The 20,848-nt window shown below is 43.2% G+C and overlaps 1 protein-coding gene across 1 annotated transcript in view; it reads left to right on the forward strand.

The window, feature by feature from the left end:
• Positions 1-20,784, forward strand: part of HS6ST1 (heparan sulfate 6-O-sulfotransferase 1) — a 269,369-nt gene extending 248,585 nt beyond the window's left edge. Inside the window, exon 2 of the mRNA XM_053308616.1 lies at positions 19,881-20,784. Coding sequence (XP_053164591.1) covers positions 19,881-20,589 — 709 coding nt within the window. The 3' untranslated portion in view covers positions 20,590-20,784. The remainder of the gene's footprint in view (positions 1-19,880) is intronic.
• Positions 20,785-20,848: the final 64 nt, after the last annotated feature.

The following is a 20,848-nucleotide window of genomic DNA, read 5'->3' on the forward strand; positions in this document are numbered from 1 at the left end:
GTACAAAGCTGCAAGTGTGAATATAATGTGAACACCAGTGGCATGTCCTACGAATCCTGCGCAGCAAATCAGAGGTTCTATAATCTGCCAGGAAGTCCCCCTGGGGAGGATGTACTTGTTTGGCTTGGTGTGCTAGCTTTTCTGGCAAAGTATGCAGTTGGTACCCAGATGTGTCCTGACGCCAGTTGGTTCTGCTCATCGATCCTTGTCAGATAGCTCCCTGGCATTACTATCCTACAGCTGAGACCTGCACTCACAATTGTTCCTTTCCCCACCCCCCACAGCCAATTATATTCACTTCCACTTGTGACCTTAATATGTAAGATACATAGCAAACCCCATGAGAACTGAAGTAAATGTATTGTAATAATGTGAAGTGCTACAATCTTTTGCTCTCTGAAAAGGGCTGTAACATGTTCTCAGCATGCTCCCTCTTAGCTTCTAGATTTCTAAAGTAACAATGTGCCATCTAGTGGATATTTGCTTCAGTAGCAATCCCTGTTAACTGGGCAAAGAGGCACCTTTCAAAGTGGTGATTCTCTTACATTTATCTCGGGGAGAGCAATTGCCCCTGTTCAATCCGAGCAGAGTGGTTGTTACTGGTGTCTAGACTGTGATCTCTCTGGGGACAAGAAACATCATCATCATCATTTATTATTATTCTTTTCCTATGTAAGCAATTTTGAGATTTTTCTTGTTGAAAAGCATAAATAATAATAATAATAATAATAATAATTTATTTATTAATAATTAATTAATTAAGCCAATGTAAGAGTTACAAGACTTTTGAGTCTAAAAGTCAAAGTCTGCTCATACCTTTATTAAAGCAGACAAAATGACAGAGTTGTGATCAACAAGCCTTTGAATTCTCCAAAACTCTTCATCAGACTGGATGATAAGTAAAACAAAAAAGATAATGGGGAGGACATTTGAGATATCCTATGTTCTACCTGTAGCTAAAATTATATTACAATCAGTGGAAGCTTCAGGGTGATTATTTGCTGTAATTGTGTCAGCACTATTTGGTTTGATATTATTTTAATCCAGTTCTACTGTATTTGGGGTGATTCTACGCGAAAATCCTTTACTGTGTATGAGTGTTCACAAAAAGCACATTAAATAGAATATGTATATATGAATTGCAGCACCTGGAAATTGTTCCTCATAACTAAAAGACTAATATTTCATGCTCTATAGGAGTAGTTTTTGCACAAACAGATCACAGTACTTTGTCACAAGAGTACTAAAATCCCAACCCAAACCCACTTCGCTTCTGATATCACCAAGGCATCAGAAGATTATTTTACCTTGTCAGTTTCATATGATCCTTTTCTTACATATGCGTGTACACGCACATGCACAACATACCGCAAGTCAGTACCTCTCTGTTTGTTCTCAAGCCTTTCACTGGATGGTATATCCCAACTAATTATTCGCTTTAGCCCTTTTCAGAAGTTACCAGCGCAAGCAGTGCTCACACAGTCAGAAATGCAGGGAGGAAATCCCACCCCACCACTGTCACTCACCTTCTCCTGCAGGGCGCACACACTCACGGCACCATTTGTCTGAAAGGGGAGGCACTGGAAGCATGTTCACCAGGATTCTGTGAGCTGCAACCTCGATCGATCAAGGTTGCAGCACACGGAATCGCCAGTGAACATGCTTGATGGTGCCTCCCCCTTCAGACGAATGATGCCGTTAAGCTTGTTCGTTGAGCAGGAAGGGGTGAGTGACAGTTGTGGGGCAGGACTTCCTTCCTGCTATAAGCGTAAGCTCTGCTCACGCTGATAATATATAGAGAGGGTTTTTATGAAACTGACATGCTAAAATAATACTGTGTGGTGATTTCCACATATTCATTTTTTTAAATGTGTGGCAATCAGGCTTTAGTAATGAAACAGAAAAGTGGTTATCCTTGTTCCATTTTAAATACTCTGCTGTGCTCTCCTTTTGTCTAGGAGGAAATGGACTCTCCATAGTGCTTCAGTTAAATATAACCTAAATATAAATTTTTTGTGGAATGGAAAAAACAACTTACAATTACAGGATTTAATAGTGCAACTGTGATCAAGCTAAGCAAACTTCCTATCAGCCTATCCAATCCCTGTTTAAACAATAGACTGAATCTGATATTATGTGCAAAATATTAAGTCAGGGGCGTATCTAGGGGTAGGGCAGGCAGGGCACATGCCCCAGGCGCCACTTGAAGGGGGGCGTCATTTTGTAAATTTTTTTTTTTTTAAAATGGCTGCCAAAAACAAAATGGCCACTGTGCATGCTCAAATGGCCTCTGTGAGGCTCTAGGTCATGCCAGGCTTTGCAGAGGCCATTTGAGCATGCGCGGTGGCCATTTTGTTTTCAGTGGCCTTTTTTTAATAAAAAAAGATTATTTTTAAAAACGGCCACTGCACATGCTCAAATGGTCCCTGCGAGGCCCTAGAGGCCAGCGGGGTGAGGGGGAATCTTTGCAAAAAAAACACCCAGCCTTTAGGAAGCTCCCCCAAAGGGGCTACGGGTAAAAATAATAATAATAATAATATAATATAAGACACTGTACACATATTCAGATTGGCACTATGTACAGAGAATCAGGGCTTGTGAATACTGAGCTGACGCTTAAGAGCTAGGATTGTATTCATTTGCTCTTACTTTGCTTCTTGTGATAAGTGAGATAAATGTGATGTCTTGCTAATATGGCTATTAATGGTGAGTTTGTCTTTGAATCAGTGTGAAACCCTTAATATTAAGGCCCACTGGGAGTTTCTTGCTCTCTTTCTCTCATTTGAACTGTCTTTCTGAAAGACTAGAATATATTCCAAGCAGTGACACAGTTTACTCTGCATATCCTTTAATTATTTTCAGAGTATCTGGGAAAAGTCAAATTCTCCATTGATTTTTAAAACTTATGTAATGGTGATGCTACAATGCATAGTAGAGAATTAGACAGGCACTTCTGTTTAGTTTTCCAAGTACATCTCCACATAGTATTTGGGTATTTCATGAGCCCCCACATACTGAAATTTGTAGTTTTCCAGCATTTTTTGGTCTGGCTACATCCACTGCTAAATAGTTTTTGAAATATTAAAAGATTAACGAGCTTGACTTGTATTTTTCAGCTGATATTATGGTAAAGTTATCTGAAAGATGGATGTCAGATGCTTGGACAGGGGGCGCAATTTCAGTGTTTGCCCTAGGCGCTATTTTCCCTAGATACGCCTCTGTATTAAGTTGCTTTTCAGGCATGCTTATTAATCACAAAGGCTTGTTTTTATGTTTAAGAATCAAGCCAAGTTTATTAAGACACGTGGGTTTTTTCCCAGATATTCTATCTGGACTATCTGGGAGGAGAGCTGGTCTTGTGGTAGCAAGCATGACTTGTCCCCATAGCTAAGCAGGGTCTGCCCTGGTTGCATATGAATGGAAGACTTGATGTATGAGCACTGCAAGATATTCCCCTCAGGGGATGAAGCCACTCTGGGAAGAGCAGAAGGTTTCAAGTTCCCTCCCTGGCTTCTCCAAGATAGGGCTGAGAGAGACTCCTGCCTGCAACCTTGGAGAAGCCGCTGCCAGTCTGTGAAGACAATACTGAGCTAGATAGACCAATGGTCTGACTCAATATATGGCAGATTCCTATGTTCCTATGTTGTTGACTTACTTAAAAATTTGATGCAGAATGAAGGGGTGGGGGGTGTCCATGTCAGTTAAGATAATTTATCTGGGATGGAATAAAGCAAGCATCTTGCAAATATAGATATGCTCCATTTTATGAACACACACAGGATTTCCTAGAGAGTGGTGGCCCAGAAGAAGCAAAGATTCCTTAGCTCAACGTGCACTATTACAAAGTAGAAAATTATGAATGCAAGTAAAATGAATAGGATAAGTTTGTGATCTACAAAAAAGAAAGCATCCAAAATACAACAGAGGCTATGGAAAAGGGGAGGGGAAGAGTTATGATGTTAAGCAGTGTGAATTTGGGGGATGGAGGGGAGGGGCATAAGTTAGCTCTCGTGCTTTTATCAAAGATAGTGGTCGACATTCAGAGCAATGAAAGATATTGCACTAGTGCACACTGGTTGTTTTAGCTAGTTGCATTGCAAGCAGGCTTGCAGTTGAGCACCTGCAGCCCAGCTCGTTTGCTTTAATGAGGAGATTGTGCAAGAGTGCAATTCTGCAAACCCCCATTTTTAGCGCAACTAAGCTATTGTCTTGAACGAGTACAAATTTGTTTGTTCCACCAGCGGTTCAGTGTTTTGGATATCAGACACTATGTCAGAGGAGGCTTTACAGATTGCAAGAGTGAAATAAGGGGAGATGAAGGATTTTAGGCTGGTAAGTTTTGATGTCAGGGTTCCACACACAAGGCCAGATGTTAGTTATCAGCTGTTAGATCCAGACAAAACAACATTCCTTGTGAAAGTTGGCTATTCTCTGACAGAAGAGACCCCTTTTTGGATAATTTAAGTGTCCTGGCCTCTTCTGACTATCTTTGTCACACCTAAAAGGATATAGCACTTGAAGAGGAAACAGTATTGCAAAGGGCAGGGGGTGGGATTCCAGTTTTTCTTCAACAGATGTTTGGTATTCACTCCTAGAATGAAAAGGAACAAATAACAACTCCCCAAGGAACTATGAACAAATAAGCCCAAGCTGCACTGTCAGCCATTCTTCTTTCCACTAGCAGCTTGTACCAGCATCACTCAGCCAGCCAGCCTGCACATCCTAGCCACCAGGTGATGGTTATACAAGGCAGTTGTGGGTGGGAAAGGGGCGCAAACACTATTAAATTTCTCTGTGCAAATGAAACAGAAAGCACAACCCTGTTCTGAAGAATTCAGGAATTGTGTACCGTTCGTGATGCCTATGGAAAAATGGAATTGGTTCCTTACTAAATTCCACTGGGCCCATTCTCATTTACACAAAAGCTGTTTCTACCGTGCACGTAATACTAAAGTTGCAAGTAAATATACAGGAGCAAATGACAGGATGCATCACTTGCCTGATCCCATGTGGCAGTTCCTGTGCTCTTAAAATTGTTTAGCTAGCCAATTTTGCCATCACGTTACTGGATGTTTGAAATAGGTCCTTGGGTGTGATTACTCCCTCATTGGAATAATTGCTTTTGTTTCTTAAGTAGCGCTGCTGATTATTCTGCCAGCCATTGCACATGCCTGCACCAGATTGTCAATGCTTCAGAAGATGCCCTGATACTGTAGTACGATGTGGCATAAAGCAGTTGTGTGCTTCAGATGCTTTTTAAAAAGGAAAACCTTAATTTCCGGACAAAACATGCTGTGGTATTTTCAGGCAAATGAAGTTGAAACCACGAATTGCCCTGCTGTTTCCAGATCAGCAGTTTGTGAAAAATGATTAATGAGGCTCGTAAAGTCTCTCATCGCTTTTTCAGAAAGCAATGGTCTTGGTTACTCTACTAGAATAATGAATAGTTTTTGCCATGATCAATCTGCAGTGTACTTTCATGCTGCTTGCCTTCTGCGCAACAATCTCGTATTTCAAGCAATTTTTCCATTACCCTTTTAAGACCAAGCCTTAGCCTCCATTTTGATCATCTCATTCAACCTTTTCCTTCTTGCTGGCCAGCTGTTTGAAAAACCACACGAGCACTGGACTATTTCTGTAGTCAGGGCTCAGGAAGCCCACTAGTCTACTTGTCTGTGACGAGTGAAAAATGATGCCTGGCAAGTGGGAAAAGTCCTGACGAGTAATGTACCAAATTACTCGGTGAGTAAAATATTTTTTGTCTGGCTGGTGAAGAGAGCCAATATTTCTTGACCTCTGTCTATAGTTCTCATCCCCAGAAGAGCTTTGTTTGCCATCTAGAGTGCAAATAAACATGGTGCATGTTGATAATCTTTTGTTATAAAGTTGTATGTGGCTGTGCCAAAACAGGGAGGATATAAGAATTTTCAGCAAGCTGCTCCCTGTCAGTCCCTTAAAAGAAGCAAATACAGTTCTCAGATACATTCCACTAAGAACAGCTGCTCCGCTTCGATCCATTTCTTTGAAGCTTCAGGACTGCTCCACTGCACAGCCCAGTGTAGCTAATGGAAGTCATGCAGTGGCAATGATCCACTGAACACCCCCTAAAACCACTGGAACAGCTGTGTTATCTGGTTTGTTTTACTGCAGATTTGCAGATGACTGTTTTTTGAGTCACTTTATAGTAAATCATTCTAGAGCGTATCCTAGACTGTGAGAGGGAAGCTCAGAAGCAGACAATTTACACCACCATCTGGTGAATCGATCCACCCCCCATTCTTTGTTTCATTTTGGAATAGAATATTTTAATTCTAGACAAATATGTTCTCCTTTGATCGGCTAGGTCAGCACTAGGATTTTCAGCAAGTAAATGCTGGTAATTGATAATGAGTGCTTTATACTCTGTGTCTGGTTCATCCTCACAACAGCTCTGTGAGACAGGTCATTCAATAATATTCTCAGTATAACAGATCAGAAAGTAAGTGAGGCTCAAAGAGAGGGAGTTATGGAAAGTCTACCCAGTAAGTTCATGGCAAAGCAGGAATTAGGCCCTCAAGTCTCCTTAGTCTCATTTAGATGTTATAAAACATGAGTACAGCTTCCAAGAATGAGGCAGAACTCCTGTCCAGCACATCAATTATTCTCCCCTGCCAGGCGGGTCCATCAAGCATATAACCTTCATCTGAAGAGGCAACGGCTATATGCATGATGATCATGGAGGGAACGTCCGGTGCTTCTTTCAGCGCTGAATGTTAAGAGATGCACAGGGTACCTTGGACATCCAGCACCAGGACATCCAGCTTTAATCTCCTTCTCCAGAGGTGGAGGTGAAGGCTGGCACTTCTTATGGGACTGGTAAGTGAGGACTCTCCCTTGCCTGTCCAGCACCAAAATAGCCAACCTCTACTTTTTCTGTCTCCTTGGAGCTAGAAAAGTGGGCAGGGATCTCTTTGCACAATGCCCTCCAAAGGTCAGTACAGCAACAGGAATAATCCTGCCTCCTCTCCAGCTCCAGTCCAGGCTGCAGAAAGGACCAGAGGTTCCTCTTGTCACCCTTACCAGAGGGCTCCTGCTGTGGCCAGGGTGATGACCCAAAAAGTGAAACCTTGCCACACGATATTTTGAACGTTGTAAATTCTCAAGCACTATCAGGTTCTTAATTGGCCACAGGTATTTAGAACAAAAATAAAATAGGTTGTTTTATGAACTAGGATCTTTTATGAAATAAAATAGTATCTTTTATGAGAGTTTTGGAAATTCAGCAGACAGAATTTTGTAAGACAATCTATTTGCTAACTTAGGAACATAGGAACATTGGAAGCTGCCATATACTGAGTCAGACCATTGGTCTATCTAGCTCAGTATTGTCTTCACAGACTGGCAGCGGCTTCTCCAAGATTGCAGGCAGGAATCTCTCTCAGCCTTCTCTTGGAGAAGCCAGGGAGGGATCTTGAAACCTTCTGCTCTTCCCAGAGCGGCTCCATCCCCTGAGGGGAATATCTTGCAGTGCTCACACATCAAGTCTCCCATTCATATTCAACCAGGGCAGACCCTGCATAGCTATGGGGACAAGTCATGCTTGCTACCACAAGACCAGCTCTCCTCACTTCAGGTCTGTTAACTTACTTAAAGAATGACAATCAATTGTTCTCCAATCATGTCCAATTTATTTTATTGTTTGGAGAAGGATCTTGCAGAATCAATGACACTACCAAAGGATTAATTATTCCTCTTCAGTATCACAGTCCTGCTCATTCTCCTGTTTACAGTTCCAATGGGGTGTCTCAGTATTTTGACCTGGTGACCATGCAAACATCTACTGGACCAGCATTATCTGTTGGATCAGTGTATGGCATGTGATGGGACCACAGAAAGCAATCAGTGAGTGATGACTTGTGAGCAGAGGAGTGTGTTCATGAAACTGCTCAGCATCTCATGTCATAAACAATTTATCTTTTTCACCTCCCGAGAGTACTATCCATCACGTTTTTAAAAAACAGCAGCGAGGGGGGGTGGTGGCTTTCAGAATAAATGCAGCCACCAAAGCATACATTCACTTGATATGCAGAAATCCATGACTACTTGGAGCATAATGAAAAGTGGCAGTGAGGGGAGTTGTTTGCTTTTTTATTATTTATAACCTAAGGAAAGAAAACTGCATTTCCCTGGCTTTTGTTAATTTATGTCGCCACCGTTATTTTGCATAAGCATGCACATAAACATAAGCGAAATGTATTTGCTCTTTTCACACTGGAGACGTTCAAAGGCTGTGGGTTTTATTTTGTGAATGAAGGGGAAAACAGGAAGAGACTTAATTAGCACCATATGAGAGGAAACAAGTTGAGGAAAATTAGACCTATTTGCTTCCAGTCATTATGTGGATATTAAATTACTTTCGAGCAGAAAGGGCATGTTATGTAAGGTTGGAGGAGAAAAATGGAAATCGAACCATGCGGTGTCAAAAGAGTAAAGGAGACGTATAGAAAAGTAGTTTTCAAAAAGATGCTTGCTTTGTAGGGAGAGTTAATTTCATAATTAAACAACTGTACAGCATAGAAGTGAGGGCACAGTGAACAGAGGGCCATGACCGACTAAACAGTCCTATCATAAAATGTATGCAGGGACAGGCAGTTCCATCATAGCAAGGCCTGCTAACAGGGTTCTATTCTTACTATAAATTTAAAGCATTGTTACAGGTTACTATCAGTTTACACCAAATGTCCAGCTCCATTAGAATGGCACAAACAGCCTGAATCAACAGAGAAGCTCAATTTCCTTTGCTTAGCAGATTGGTGACCTCCTGTGTGAATGGTTCATTAAACGATAGTGTGCTTAGTGCATGGGGTAACCTTGGAGAGGGATCAATAAGTGCACAATAATTTGCTTAATTGCTTCCACAAAGCTAGAGAACGAATTAGCCAAAGCAGCAAGGGTTGTCCTTACATTCTTCATGTGGTGAGACAAAGGCATACACAAGGAAGCTTGCTCCAAGGGCTCAAAGTTTAGGCATATTTTTGCAGACGTCTAGACCAGCTAAGCCCTGCTGGTTTTATAGTTCATCATGGTCTATTAGCACCAGGAACAAACTGTGTAGGTTAAAGAGCTGCAGTATCCATTCTGGTATGGGCCAAGCTAAACTTGACCAACAGGGCTGACTTCTTCCCACCCATATATCCCACAATATTGATGTGTTTTTATCTAAATAAAACGTAGATAGAAAATGTAGATAGGTGCCCTGCTTAATATATATTTTAATTAATTAATATAGTTCAATTCATTTAGTGAGAACAAGAATAAGGGCCTGAAGGTGTTAATGTTTTAATGAAGGGGGGACATTATCACACCCAGGCATGTCATCCTAGCAAGGTTGAGATTATCTGTTTGCAGCTCTATGACTGCCGCTCTCTTTTCTGTCCCTCTTCCCTGACAAGCGTGATGGATTGAAGTGGAAACACTTACAAGATAGAGCATCATTAGGCTATGACTGAAGGCCACCAAAAGAGGATGTGTGAGTGTGTGAGCAAAAAAAAAGTCTGCTGTCAGTAAAACACCTCTAAATGTTCAGGGCTCTGGGCTGCTGCAGCTCATAAGATCTGGATCACGTGGTCGCATCTGAGAGAGCAGCATAACTTCCCTTCTATGCAGCACGTAGGGGCAGAGAGCAGCCCTTCCTGATACCTCAAATCCTATCTTGGGGCTTGTGCTCCATGTGTTGGTGGTTGTGGGACTGAGCAGGGTTATTTAGGAAGCTGCCCTCTACCGTGTCAGGCCATTGGTCCATCTAGCTCAGCATTTTCTACACAGACTGGCAGGGGCTTCTCCAAGGTTGCAGGCAGGAGTCTCTCTCAGCCGTAACTTGGAGATGCCAGGAAGGGAACTTGAAGCATGCTGCATGTATTAAATAAATAAACAAACACACACATACACATCGACAGACAGCTAGGCTGACATGATACAGTACACACACAGCTAATGGAGAAAGAGCTGCAGACATGGAAGCAGCTGCGCTTTCCCCATTCACAACAATGGGAGGAGATATGGTAATTCTGGTAACACTGCTGCCCATTCTCTACAGTGGCACTGCTGCTTCCATCTCTGCAGCAGTGGCACATCAGGTCGCTCCATCTCCGTTAGCTGTGCACATCATGTCAACCGTTAATGCATATGGGTGGGCTTTGTTACTCAGCTATTAACCCTTACATTGAAGTTCACAGGTCCTTATCAGTAGTGATGTCACTGAAATTTGTAAATTACCTGCTTTGGAACATAAATTTATCGAGTTTTTAATGCTCAGATGAATTATAACTCAAGTATTATTTCCTCCAGAATTTCTTCTGCGACTCAGGATGTTAGATGAGATTCTTTACTTGTACACTCAATAAGAATATAAGAACAGTGCTGCTGGATCAGGCCCAAGACCTCTCTAGTCCAGCATCCTGTTTAACACAGTGGCCCATCAGATGCCTCTGGGAAGCCCACAGGCAATTGCTGAGGGCATGCCCTCTCTCTTGCTGTTGCTCCCATGCAACTGGTATTCAGAGGGATCTTGCCTTTTAGGCTGGAGGTGGCCTGTAGCCCTCAGACTAGTAGCCATTGTTAGACTTGTCCTCCATGAATTCATCTAAGCCCATTAATCAGTCTAAGCCACCATCCAGGCTGGTGGCTTTCACCGCATCTTTTGGCAAAGAATCCCATAGGTTAATTATGTGCTGTGTGAAAAAGTACTTCTTTTCGTCAGTCCTAAATTTCTTGGCAAAAATGTTTGAGCTAACTAGAAAGATTAATAGGTGGATGCATAAAAATTATTTAATGTTGAAACTCAATGAAACTTTCATGACCACACTACCAAACCAAAGGGGTTTCTTTTTCATTGGTGTTGCATTAGGGCTCCCAGCACATCTCCATAGACCAGGCCTGCTCAGCCTTGCCCCCCCACCAGCTGTTTTTGGACTACAACTCCCATGATCCCTAGCCAGAGTGGCCAACAGCCAGAGATTGTGAGAGTTGTAGGCCAACATCTGCAGGAAGGCTGAACCCTGCCATAGACCCTCCTAATTCATGCACTTCATTAGTCAGGATGTCAGCGATTGTTTTCAGGGGTCAACATACTTGCAAAAGACTTTATTTTATTTTATTTATTTGTCAAATTTGTACACACACACCCAAACTTCTGTCTCTGGGCAATTTACAGCAACATAAAACAGGTTAAAACACAGGAAATAAAAAGCTTAAAACAATTTAAAACCGGAATCAGATTGAAAAGCTTGGGTGAAGAGGTAAGTCTTCAGGTGCTTTTAAAAAGTTGTCAGAGACATGGAGGCTCATATTTTAGCAGGGAGCACATTCCACAATCTCGGGGCAGCAGCAAAGAAGACGAGCTGGTGGCAACTGGAGACGAACTTCTCCGGATGATCTCAATTGATGATCTCAACTTTGTAATTTGCCCAGAAACTTCCCGGCAGCCAGTGTGGCTCTTTTAACACGAGTAATGTAGTCTCTCCAAGATGACCCAGAGACCAAACTGGCTGCTGCATTCTGTACCAACTGCAGTTTCCAGACTAGGTAGCGTATTGCAGAAGTCAAGTCTGGTGGTTACCAGCATATGTACCACCATTCTAAGATTGTTCGTCTCAAGAAACGGACACAGCTAGCATATCAGCCGAAGCCGATAGAAAGCACCTCTGGCCACCACCTCAACCTGAGATACCAGGGAAAGGTATGGATCCAGAAGCACTCCCACACTTCCTTTTGGGGATGTGTGACCCCATCTAGAACAGGCAGATCAAAATTGTCTCTAGAGTTCTGACCCTGCACAATAAGTACCTCCGTCTTATCTGGATTCAGTCTCAGTTTATTATCCCTCATCCAGCCCATTACCACCTCCAAGCAGGCATTTAGGGAGGTTATGCTTTCTCCTGTTGAAGTTGACATGGGAAAATAGATGTGGGTGTCATCAGCATACTGATAACACCTCGCACCAAACTTGCGAGCCAGCTTTAGTAGCAAAGCTTATTCTGCAACTGCATACCTGAGGATTCAGACTGACATATTTGAAATTTGAACTATCTGCATTGTTGTTCTGTGTTCAGTTCTAATTGTTGGCAGGGAGAAGCTCTCAGATTATTCTGTGCTCTTTGGAGTTATATTATAGCTGTGGAATGCTGCAACACTAAGCATACCTACCTGGAAGTAAATTCCATTGGGATTATTTCAGAGTGAATGAGGTTAGGATCAGCCTCTGGGTGCAATCCTATCCACACTTACTTGGGAATGAACCCTGTTGAAACCAATGAAATCCCACTGAAATCAACAGGGCTTACTCAAGTAGGTGTTAGAAGAAACTATAGCTGCTTCAGGCACCATGCCAAAAGGGAGAATCCATTTTGAAATAGACACATTCAGCTGCTTCTGCTTTGTGAGTTTCCTTATCTCTGTTGACAAGAGAAGTCAATGGTCATAAATCTAAAGCTGTTGCTGACAAACGTCTGCCTCTGCTCATGTTCTTAACCACACAGAAGCAAAATGCCATTCCTCTGAAAGACCAAATGCCAGTAGCTATTTGACCTAAGCAAATGCCAGGGGAGCCTCCTATTGCCTCTTAGCCAGCTGAGGTTAAAACCCCCAGGTTAGAGCAAAGTTTGTTTTGTGGAAAGGCACTGGGCAATGCACAAGCATGGTTGCCAAGCAACAGCTTCATGCTCTCCCTACTATGTCCAAATCACCTGGAAACCCCTTGCCTTGTGCTAGGCTTGACCTCTTAAATGTTGTTTCTTGCCTGGATTAATAGTAATGTATTTTCCTTCGCTTTCTAAAGAAAGTGCTTCCATCGCTGTTCTTTTTTTACCATTTGGGCAACTAATAATTTGCATACTTTTTTTTAAAAGGAAAATTTATATCCCACCTTTCCAAAGGTGTGTGTATGTGTCTCTATCAGCCAGAACTCCAAATGTGACTGGGCATGCAGAAAGCCCTGTCTGGGTGACCTTAAGTAGCTCGCGCTTCATATGGAGGGAGCAGTCCTTTGGATATCCCGATCCGAAGCCATTTGGGGCTTTAAAAATAATAACCAGCACTTTGGATGTAGACCAGGAGTCATGCTCCTGAAAACTAGCCCCAGTCAGAACTTTAGCAGTAGCAATTTCCATTTCACAGTGGTCTTCAAAGCCCCATATGAAGCATGCTGCAATAGTCCAATGAAGATATGAATGAGTGATACGAAGGAGTATAGGAGTATAGGATATATGAGTATCGGATATGATAGGAATGAGTGGCCAAGGCCAAGTCTACCTTTTCCAGGAATGGCACAGCTAACACACCAGCCTAAACGGAGCAAAAGTTTTCCAGACCACAACAGCAACCTGGGATCCCGGAGCACTCTTAAGACTGTAACCTCAAGAGGAATGCAATCCCATCCAGACCAGGATGAACTGCTCTCCCTGAAACAGCAGGTCTCCTAACCTCTCTCTTGTCTGGACTTAATTTCAGTGGTCAACACAACATGCAGTGTCCCTTCAACACTGTGAACCACGCTGAGGCTACTGTGAACAAGTAAGGCAGCCCCAGCATTGCTGAGGGTGGTCGGTTGTGTAAGCCGCACTGTTGCATGCGAGTAACTACGGTGCTGCTGCTTGCACAGCTGCTCATCCTCAGCACCATTGGGGCTGCCTTATGCATCTGAAGCAGCCTTGATGCAGTTCACAGCATCAACGAGATGCTGTGTTTCATGTCAACCAGTTTGCTTGTTCACATTCAGTTCTTCATTGCCCCCAGGCACTCATTCAGGACTCTACAGACTCCCTGGACTAAGATGGAAATGAGAGATAGAATTGCATGTCATCCAAAAGTCCAGACAGTCTCTCCCAGTGATTTCATGCTGATGTTGAATAGCATAGGGGACAGAATGAAACCCTGCAGAACACTGCAGATTAGAAGCCACAGTGTCAAGCAAACATCCCCCAGCACCACCATCTGGAACTTGCCCTCCAGGAAGGACCAAAGCCACCATAAAACAGTGCTTCCAAGACCTATCCTGGTCAGGCAACCCAGAAGAGTATCATAATTAATGGTACTGAAAGCCACTGAGAGGCCCAGCAGAACCAACACGGACATACTCCCATTGTGCCATCATAGATCATGAAATAGGCAATCAAGGCTGTTTCAGTCCCCAAAGTAGTATGGAAGACAGACTGAAATTGGTTGATATCCTTAGAATCATCCTAGAAATTTTTGAGCTGGGTTGCCATGCACCTTGCCCAAGAATGGGAGACTGGAGACTGGTTCCCAAAGTTAGAAATATTTACTTAGGTGGTCAGTGTTGTGCTACCAGTAGTGTTTATTCCCTAGGTGATTACCTTTCCATCTTCTAGATAGAATGTGTGCATAGTGCACCTTTAATCAAGTGCCCCCACTAAAGCTTTTCAGTAAGAGTCTCTCCACTTATGCTTCTCTCATATCCATTTTCAATGATTACTAGAAACCCTATAAAAGCAATGTTGTGTTTAGATGTTTTCAAGCTGTTCGTTTCATCTTCGGGGGTGGGGGGATCTGAACTCATGCTGCAAAGAAAGCAATGATTGCTTTTTAGCTCCCTTCCTTAATGACAGCTTGTTTCAATTACCAAGTCTGAGCTAGCAATTTGGGAGTACCGTGCTACCTTGAGCACTTCAGTATTAATGAAGTATTTCATGCAGATTGGTCAGGTTGGAAAGTGCATTTTGTATTACCATACCAATAATCACAATAATCACTCCACAGTTACATGCACCAATAAAACAGGAGGATGCTCTATTGGTGCTGAGGAGCTGCTCCAAATGCCCAAGCTCTCCTTGTAGTTCTTCAACAGATGGGCAAAGTCTGTATTGCCTGCCTGATTACGCAGCTCCCCATTGCCAAGTATAGCTTACTGCCCTTTTTACTTTCCATCCTTTTCGTGGCCTAGGCTGCCCTAGAGTCCCACTAAAAGTGGCTCAGATCAGTCACTCGCAATCATTTTTGAAAGTTGGAAGCACCCCTTTTCTTCTCTGCTGCTTCTTCCTCCTAGCAGCAGCCAATTTCATAGTGATAGGTAAAAGGTAGTGCACGTAATTATTGGGGCTGTTCATTTTTCATGATTCTGTGCATGCAAGCATCTTTGCAGAGTTGGAATCTGAGACATTCTGTGGATTTTTGAGGACATCTGGTTTTTAAACCACTTCCTAAGCCTTAATGGTTATCAAGGAAAATATTTGGGCAGTGGCTGGCATGCAAAGCGAGGATGCCCCAGGGCAGCAAGAGAGCAGCATAACAGACCTTCCCAACTATTGCACTGGTGCAGTGTGGAATGGCAATTTTTGTCACCCTCCCCTTCCCAAGGAAGCCCTCTGTACCATCCGAAAGTATGTCCCTGAGGGTTGTTGAGTTAAAAATGGTTGCTACCCCACGGCACCAGTGCAGTTAGTTGGGAGGTTCTGTTAGGCTGCTGCTCTCTCGCTGCACCAGTTCATCCTTACCCAGTCAGTGTCAGCAAAGAGCTCCAGGGGTTTCAAACCAGTGTTTCTCTGCCCTGAAATAACTGGCCGACCACCATCTAGTCTCCACGCATGTTTCCCTTAAACTGCCCCTTACTTAAACATACCTCTCAGCCTGCACACTGTCATCAGGCCAGGATTTCTATATTTTACAAACATATACATTATTTGGTTCAGAATAAGGGCCAAACTAGACAAGACCATGGAGATGTATAGATAGCTCTCCAACCTCCATGGGAGGGATGGGGCAGTCTCGATCAGGACAGTGGGGAGCATGGGTTTTAAAACCCTTTCCTCCATGTCACTGTGATTTTCCTGATGAAAATCCCACCCCAAACAGCTATTCTCATAGTTAGGGGGAAGGTACACATATACATGCATGAATAATTTTAATCGAGAAAATGGCATTATGGGTGACTTAAACCCCTCCCCCAGCACCACAGTCCCAGTTCAGATTGGGCCCTGTGGCTGCTGTTTGTAGACAGTGGCTTACATACAGTGCTGCGCCCCACTGATCCAAGAACAGGGCATGTACACTCGTTCCATGCCTCTCCAAACCGCATTCGCACTGCTATCAAGCACACAGAAGCTCCGTCACTACTAATGGTTGCATCATTGCTGTAGTGATGAGCCTCCATTATTCCCAATAGTAGGCTTGCTGCTTCAGTGGTGACACAATTGTTAGTAGTGACGGAAGCTCTGTGAGTTTGTTAGCAGTGTGGATGTGGTTTGGAGAGGCATAAAATGAGTGTGCTCTTGGATCAGTGGGAAGCTGCACTGTGTGCAAGCCATTGAAAACTGGAATCCTATTCAGGCATCTCCACACCTCATCCAGCTTAGCTCTTTGTTATGCATTTTCGTTCCAAAGAAGTGAATTTGCACGTATATTGTTGACATGCAGAATTTATGTTTTTTTAGCATAAGTTTGGTTTTCTTTGGCCCAGAATTTGGATTCTTTGTATAATCTTACTCATCATTAACTGCCAGAGTATTCAGCCCTCTGCACTATGGCAGAGTACTTGTAAAATACTGCTTCATGAAGGGTGAGGGGAATGAGATTTGGAATTTTTCTGACTTCAGTAAAAATAAACCCACCAGGGTTCACCATTTTAAAATAAAAAGGCTGTAATGCTTAAAATCTGTTTCTGTCTCTGGAACATCTGGCATCCGTCATCACCGCCCTGTGCCTTCCACTGTCATATTTTATCCCTGCCTGTTAGGGATTCCATAGCACTGATGATTTAAATCATAGCTGCATCCTGGTCAGGGAAGATGAATCATTATTATGGGCTGCGATTGAAATGAGTCAAAAGCAAAAGAAATGCATGGGAGCTTGCTCCCCCTCCACCGTCCTCTATAAATGTTTCCTTATTAGACAGTGTGACATCTTTGGCTTGTTGGGAGTCCGAATAGCAGACATTCCTATTTGCTCTGCTTACAAAACCAGAAGATGGAAGACACACACTTTGGACTTCCTCCAATGTCCATTCAATTAAATGAAATTTCTCTCAGTGACTTCAGTGGGGGGTTGTGTTCAGGCCCTTGGTGAATTATTAGACAGTGGGAATGGGAGTATCGTTTCCAGTTGGATTTCCTGGCCAGTGCCTTTGATCGCTTTTAAATGGGGAAAAAAAACTTACCTTGTACAGTAGCAGAGATTGGCCATAAAAAATCATATTGGAATGATTCCCCATATCATGTGGGAAAATAGTGTGTGCTGATTTTAGCAAAAGGCAGAGTAAAAGAAAAAAGAAAAAACCTAGGCATTCTCACCTATTGAAAAGGCTGTTGGTTATTTCATTAGAGACAGTAACACCTGTCTGTCCAAAGTAGTTGTTCCTGTTCTATGAGTTCTGTGAGGGAGCCCAGCACGGTTTTGCACACACATGTGAACTGCCAGGATCAGGCCGATCCTGGGAGCACCATGGTGGCAAACCCGTCTACGGAGCCACCCTTTAAATTTTTATTTATTTTATTTATTTTCCACAAACTTTCGTCTCTGGGTGGTTAACGATAGCATAAAACCAGTTAAAAACATATACAAAAAACTTAAAAACAATTTAAAAATTTAAAAATAAACCAGAGATTAAAACCCCAAAATTTTAGGAAGCTGAGAAAGCTTGGGGGAAAAGATGAGTTTTAAGGTGTTTTTTTGAAAATTGCCAGAGATGGGGAGGATCATATCTCAGCAGGGAGCGCATTCCACAATCTCGGGGCAGCAACCAAGAAGGCCCGTCCGAGAAGGCCCTGTAAAAAGTAATCACAGGACTAGGCAGTATCTTCACTCCTGGTGGCAAGGGAGCAGGCAGCATCTTCCAAGGTGTGCATTTTAAAATGACTTTACCCCCTCTTTAATTACCCTGAAGCCCTGGGAATGGTGCTCCTAGGAGTTGTAGTTTTTTCTGAGCCCATGGCCATTAATATAGCCTAAAAAATAAAAATAAAAAGCACTTCAGTTGCCAGGAGAGCTTATGCTATTCTCAAGACTTCAGGGAAATTAAAGGAGGGGGAGTCATGTTAACATTCTCACTGCAGAAGTCCCCCTGTAGCTTCACTAGGGAGTGAATATACAGGAAAGCAACCTCTCTCTTGCCTCCTTCCCAGTCCCCTGAATATGTTTAGGGTTGAGGATGGAAGTGACCGAATGGTTTAGTCTGATTTGCTTCACTTTAGCCCCAACAGGCAAAGCCAAATAGGCCCCCAAAGCTTCACACAGCCCTACTAAATATATTTCTTGTTATGCAAACACCTCAATGCGCCTTGATCCATCTTGCTTTCTGCGAACTGCATGCTCTAATCTGGATAGTATGCACTAATTTGATAGGGATGTTCTTGTAAGGAAGCCCCTTAGGTCTAGGTTGGACTAGATTAGGTTCCACCCAGGCTGTAGTTAGAACATAAGAACAGCCCTGCTGGATCAGGCCCAAGGCCCATCTAGTCCAGCATCAGGTTTCGCACAGTTGCCCACCAGATGCCACTGGAAGCCACAGGCAGGAGTTGAGGGCATGCCCTCTCTCCTGCCATTACTCCCCTGCAACTGGTACTCAGAGGCATCCTGCCTTTGAGGCTGGAGGTGGCCCACAGCCCTCCGACTGGTAGCCATTGATAGACCTCTCCTCCATGAAGTCATCCAAACTCCTTTTAAAGCCATCCAGGCTGTTGGCTGTCTCTCTCCTGTGGCAGAGAGTTCCACAAGTGGATCACGCATTGTGTGAAAAAGTACTTCCGTTTGTTGGTCCTAGACCTCCTGGCAATCAATTTCATGGAGTGACCCCTGGTTCTAGTGTTGTGTGAGAGGAAAAAGAATTCCTCTCTATCCACTTTTTCCACACCATGCATGATTTTATAGACCTCTATCCTGTCTCCCCGCAGTCGTCTTTTTTTCTAAACTAAAAAGTCCCAGGTGTTGTAGCCTTGCCTCATAAGGAAGGTGCTCTAGGCCCCTGATCATCTTGGTTGCCCTCTTCTGTACCTTTTCCAGTTCAACAATGTCCTTTTTAAGATGTGGTGACCAGAATTGTACACAGTACTCCAAGTGTGGTCACACCATAGTTTTGTATAAGGGCATTAAAATATTAGCAGTTTTATTTTCAATCCCCTTCCTAATGATCCCTAGCATGGAATTGGCCTTTTTCACAGCTGCCACACATTGAGTCGACACTTTCAACGAGCTGTCCACCATACCCCCAAGATCCCTCTCCTGGTCCGTCACCGACAGCTCAGATCCCATCAGTGTATACTTGAAGTGGGGGTTTTTCGTCCCAATGTGCATCACTTTACACTTGCCAACATTGAACCGCATTTGCCACTTTGTTGCCCACTCCCCCAGTCTGGAGATATCCTTTGGGAGCTCTGCAATTGTACCTTGGCCTTCTTTGAGAAGTATAAGTTATCTGAGCAGTGCTTGTTGCTATGAGCCTTCTTGACTCACTTTTTAAGGTACATGGTAGAATAAAAGGCCAGTTGATCCCTCAAGCCAGAGAAGCTTTAAGAGGGTGGTGGATCATTTGAATTCTGATGATTTATTCTGACATTTCAGTTTGTTTGCTAGAAAGTAATATCACCAAACATGACTGAAATGGAAAATATGCTTTCTGATTAGGGGAATGTGATCCTGATTTATCACAAGAGACTCTTATAAGAAAAAGAAGGCAAATAATGACAGTGGCTGATATTCTGCACAGTGGCCACCCACTCATGATGAGCCACTCACCAGGACATGGGCATTTCTGCGATGGCAGGAGGGGGTTCCATGCATCCTAAGCACTTGTCAATTGTTAGTTGTCTTGTCTTAGATGTACCTTAGGCCTCAGCATGCCAAATAATTATTTTGTGATGTGTAGGATATTGATATGCTTTTCCTCTTCCTTACAGGAAATTTTATTATATCACTCTTCTGAGAGATCCTGTATCCCGTTACCTCAGTGAATGGAGGCATGTCCAACGAGGAGCTACCTGGAAAACCTCCTTGCACATGTGTGACGGCCGGACGCCAACCCCTGAAGAGCTGCCATCGTGCTATGAGGGCACAGACTGGTCAGGCTGTACCCTTCAGGAGTTCATGGATTGCCCATATAACTTAGCCAACAACCGCCAGGTGAGGATGCTGGCTGACTTGAGCTTGGTGGGCTGCTATAACATGTCCTTCATACCGGAAAACAAGCGAGCACAGATATTGCTGGAGAGCGCCAAGAAGAATCTTAGAGACATGGCCTTTTTTGGCTTGACAGAGTTCCAGAGGAAAACACAGTACTTGTTTGAGAGAACTTTCAATCTGAAATTCATCAGGCCGTTCATGCAGTACAACAGCACAAGGGCAGGTGGAGTGGAGGTGGACAACAACACCATCCGGAGGATTGAAGAACTTAATGACTTGGACATGCAGCTCTACGACTATGCAAAGGACCTCTTCCAACAACGATACCAGTACAAGCGGCAGCTGGAGAGGATGGAGCAGAGGATAAAAAATCGGGAAGAGAGGCTTCTTCACCGGTCTAATGAGGCACTTCCCAAGGAAGAGACCGAAGAGCAAGGACGCTTGCCTACTGAGGACTACATGAGCCATATTATAGAGAAGTGGTAGAGAATTTTATACTGAAAACAGAATATTAGGGTTTCCATAATAAAAGAACATGGAATTAAAAAAAACTCTTATTTAAAAACAGTCTGTAAAACAGAAGGTAGAATGCTTGTTTAAACAAAGGGTCTTTTTACTGTTTCTTATAAGACCAATGGGGTTCTTAATAAAATAAAATAAAATAAAAAAATTAAGAATCAATATACTAGAAGGCTCAGAGTTTAAAATGCACAAGTCTAGGTCCCCCAGCTCTGAGGCCAAATAC

Source organism: Hemicordylus capensis, chromosome 3 (assembly GCF_027244095.1).
Source record: "Hemicordylus capensis ecotype Gifberg chromosome 3, rHemCap1.1.pri, whole genome shotgun sequence".
NCBI classification, from domain to species: Eukaryota; Metazoa; Chordata; class Lepidosauria; order Squamata; family Cordylidae; genus Hemicordylus; species Hemicordylus capensis.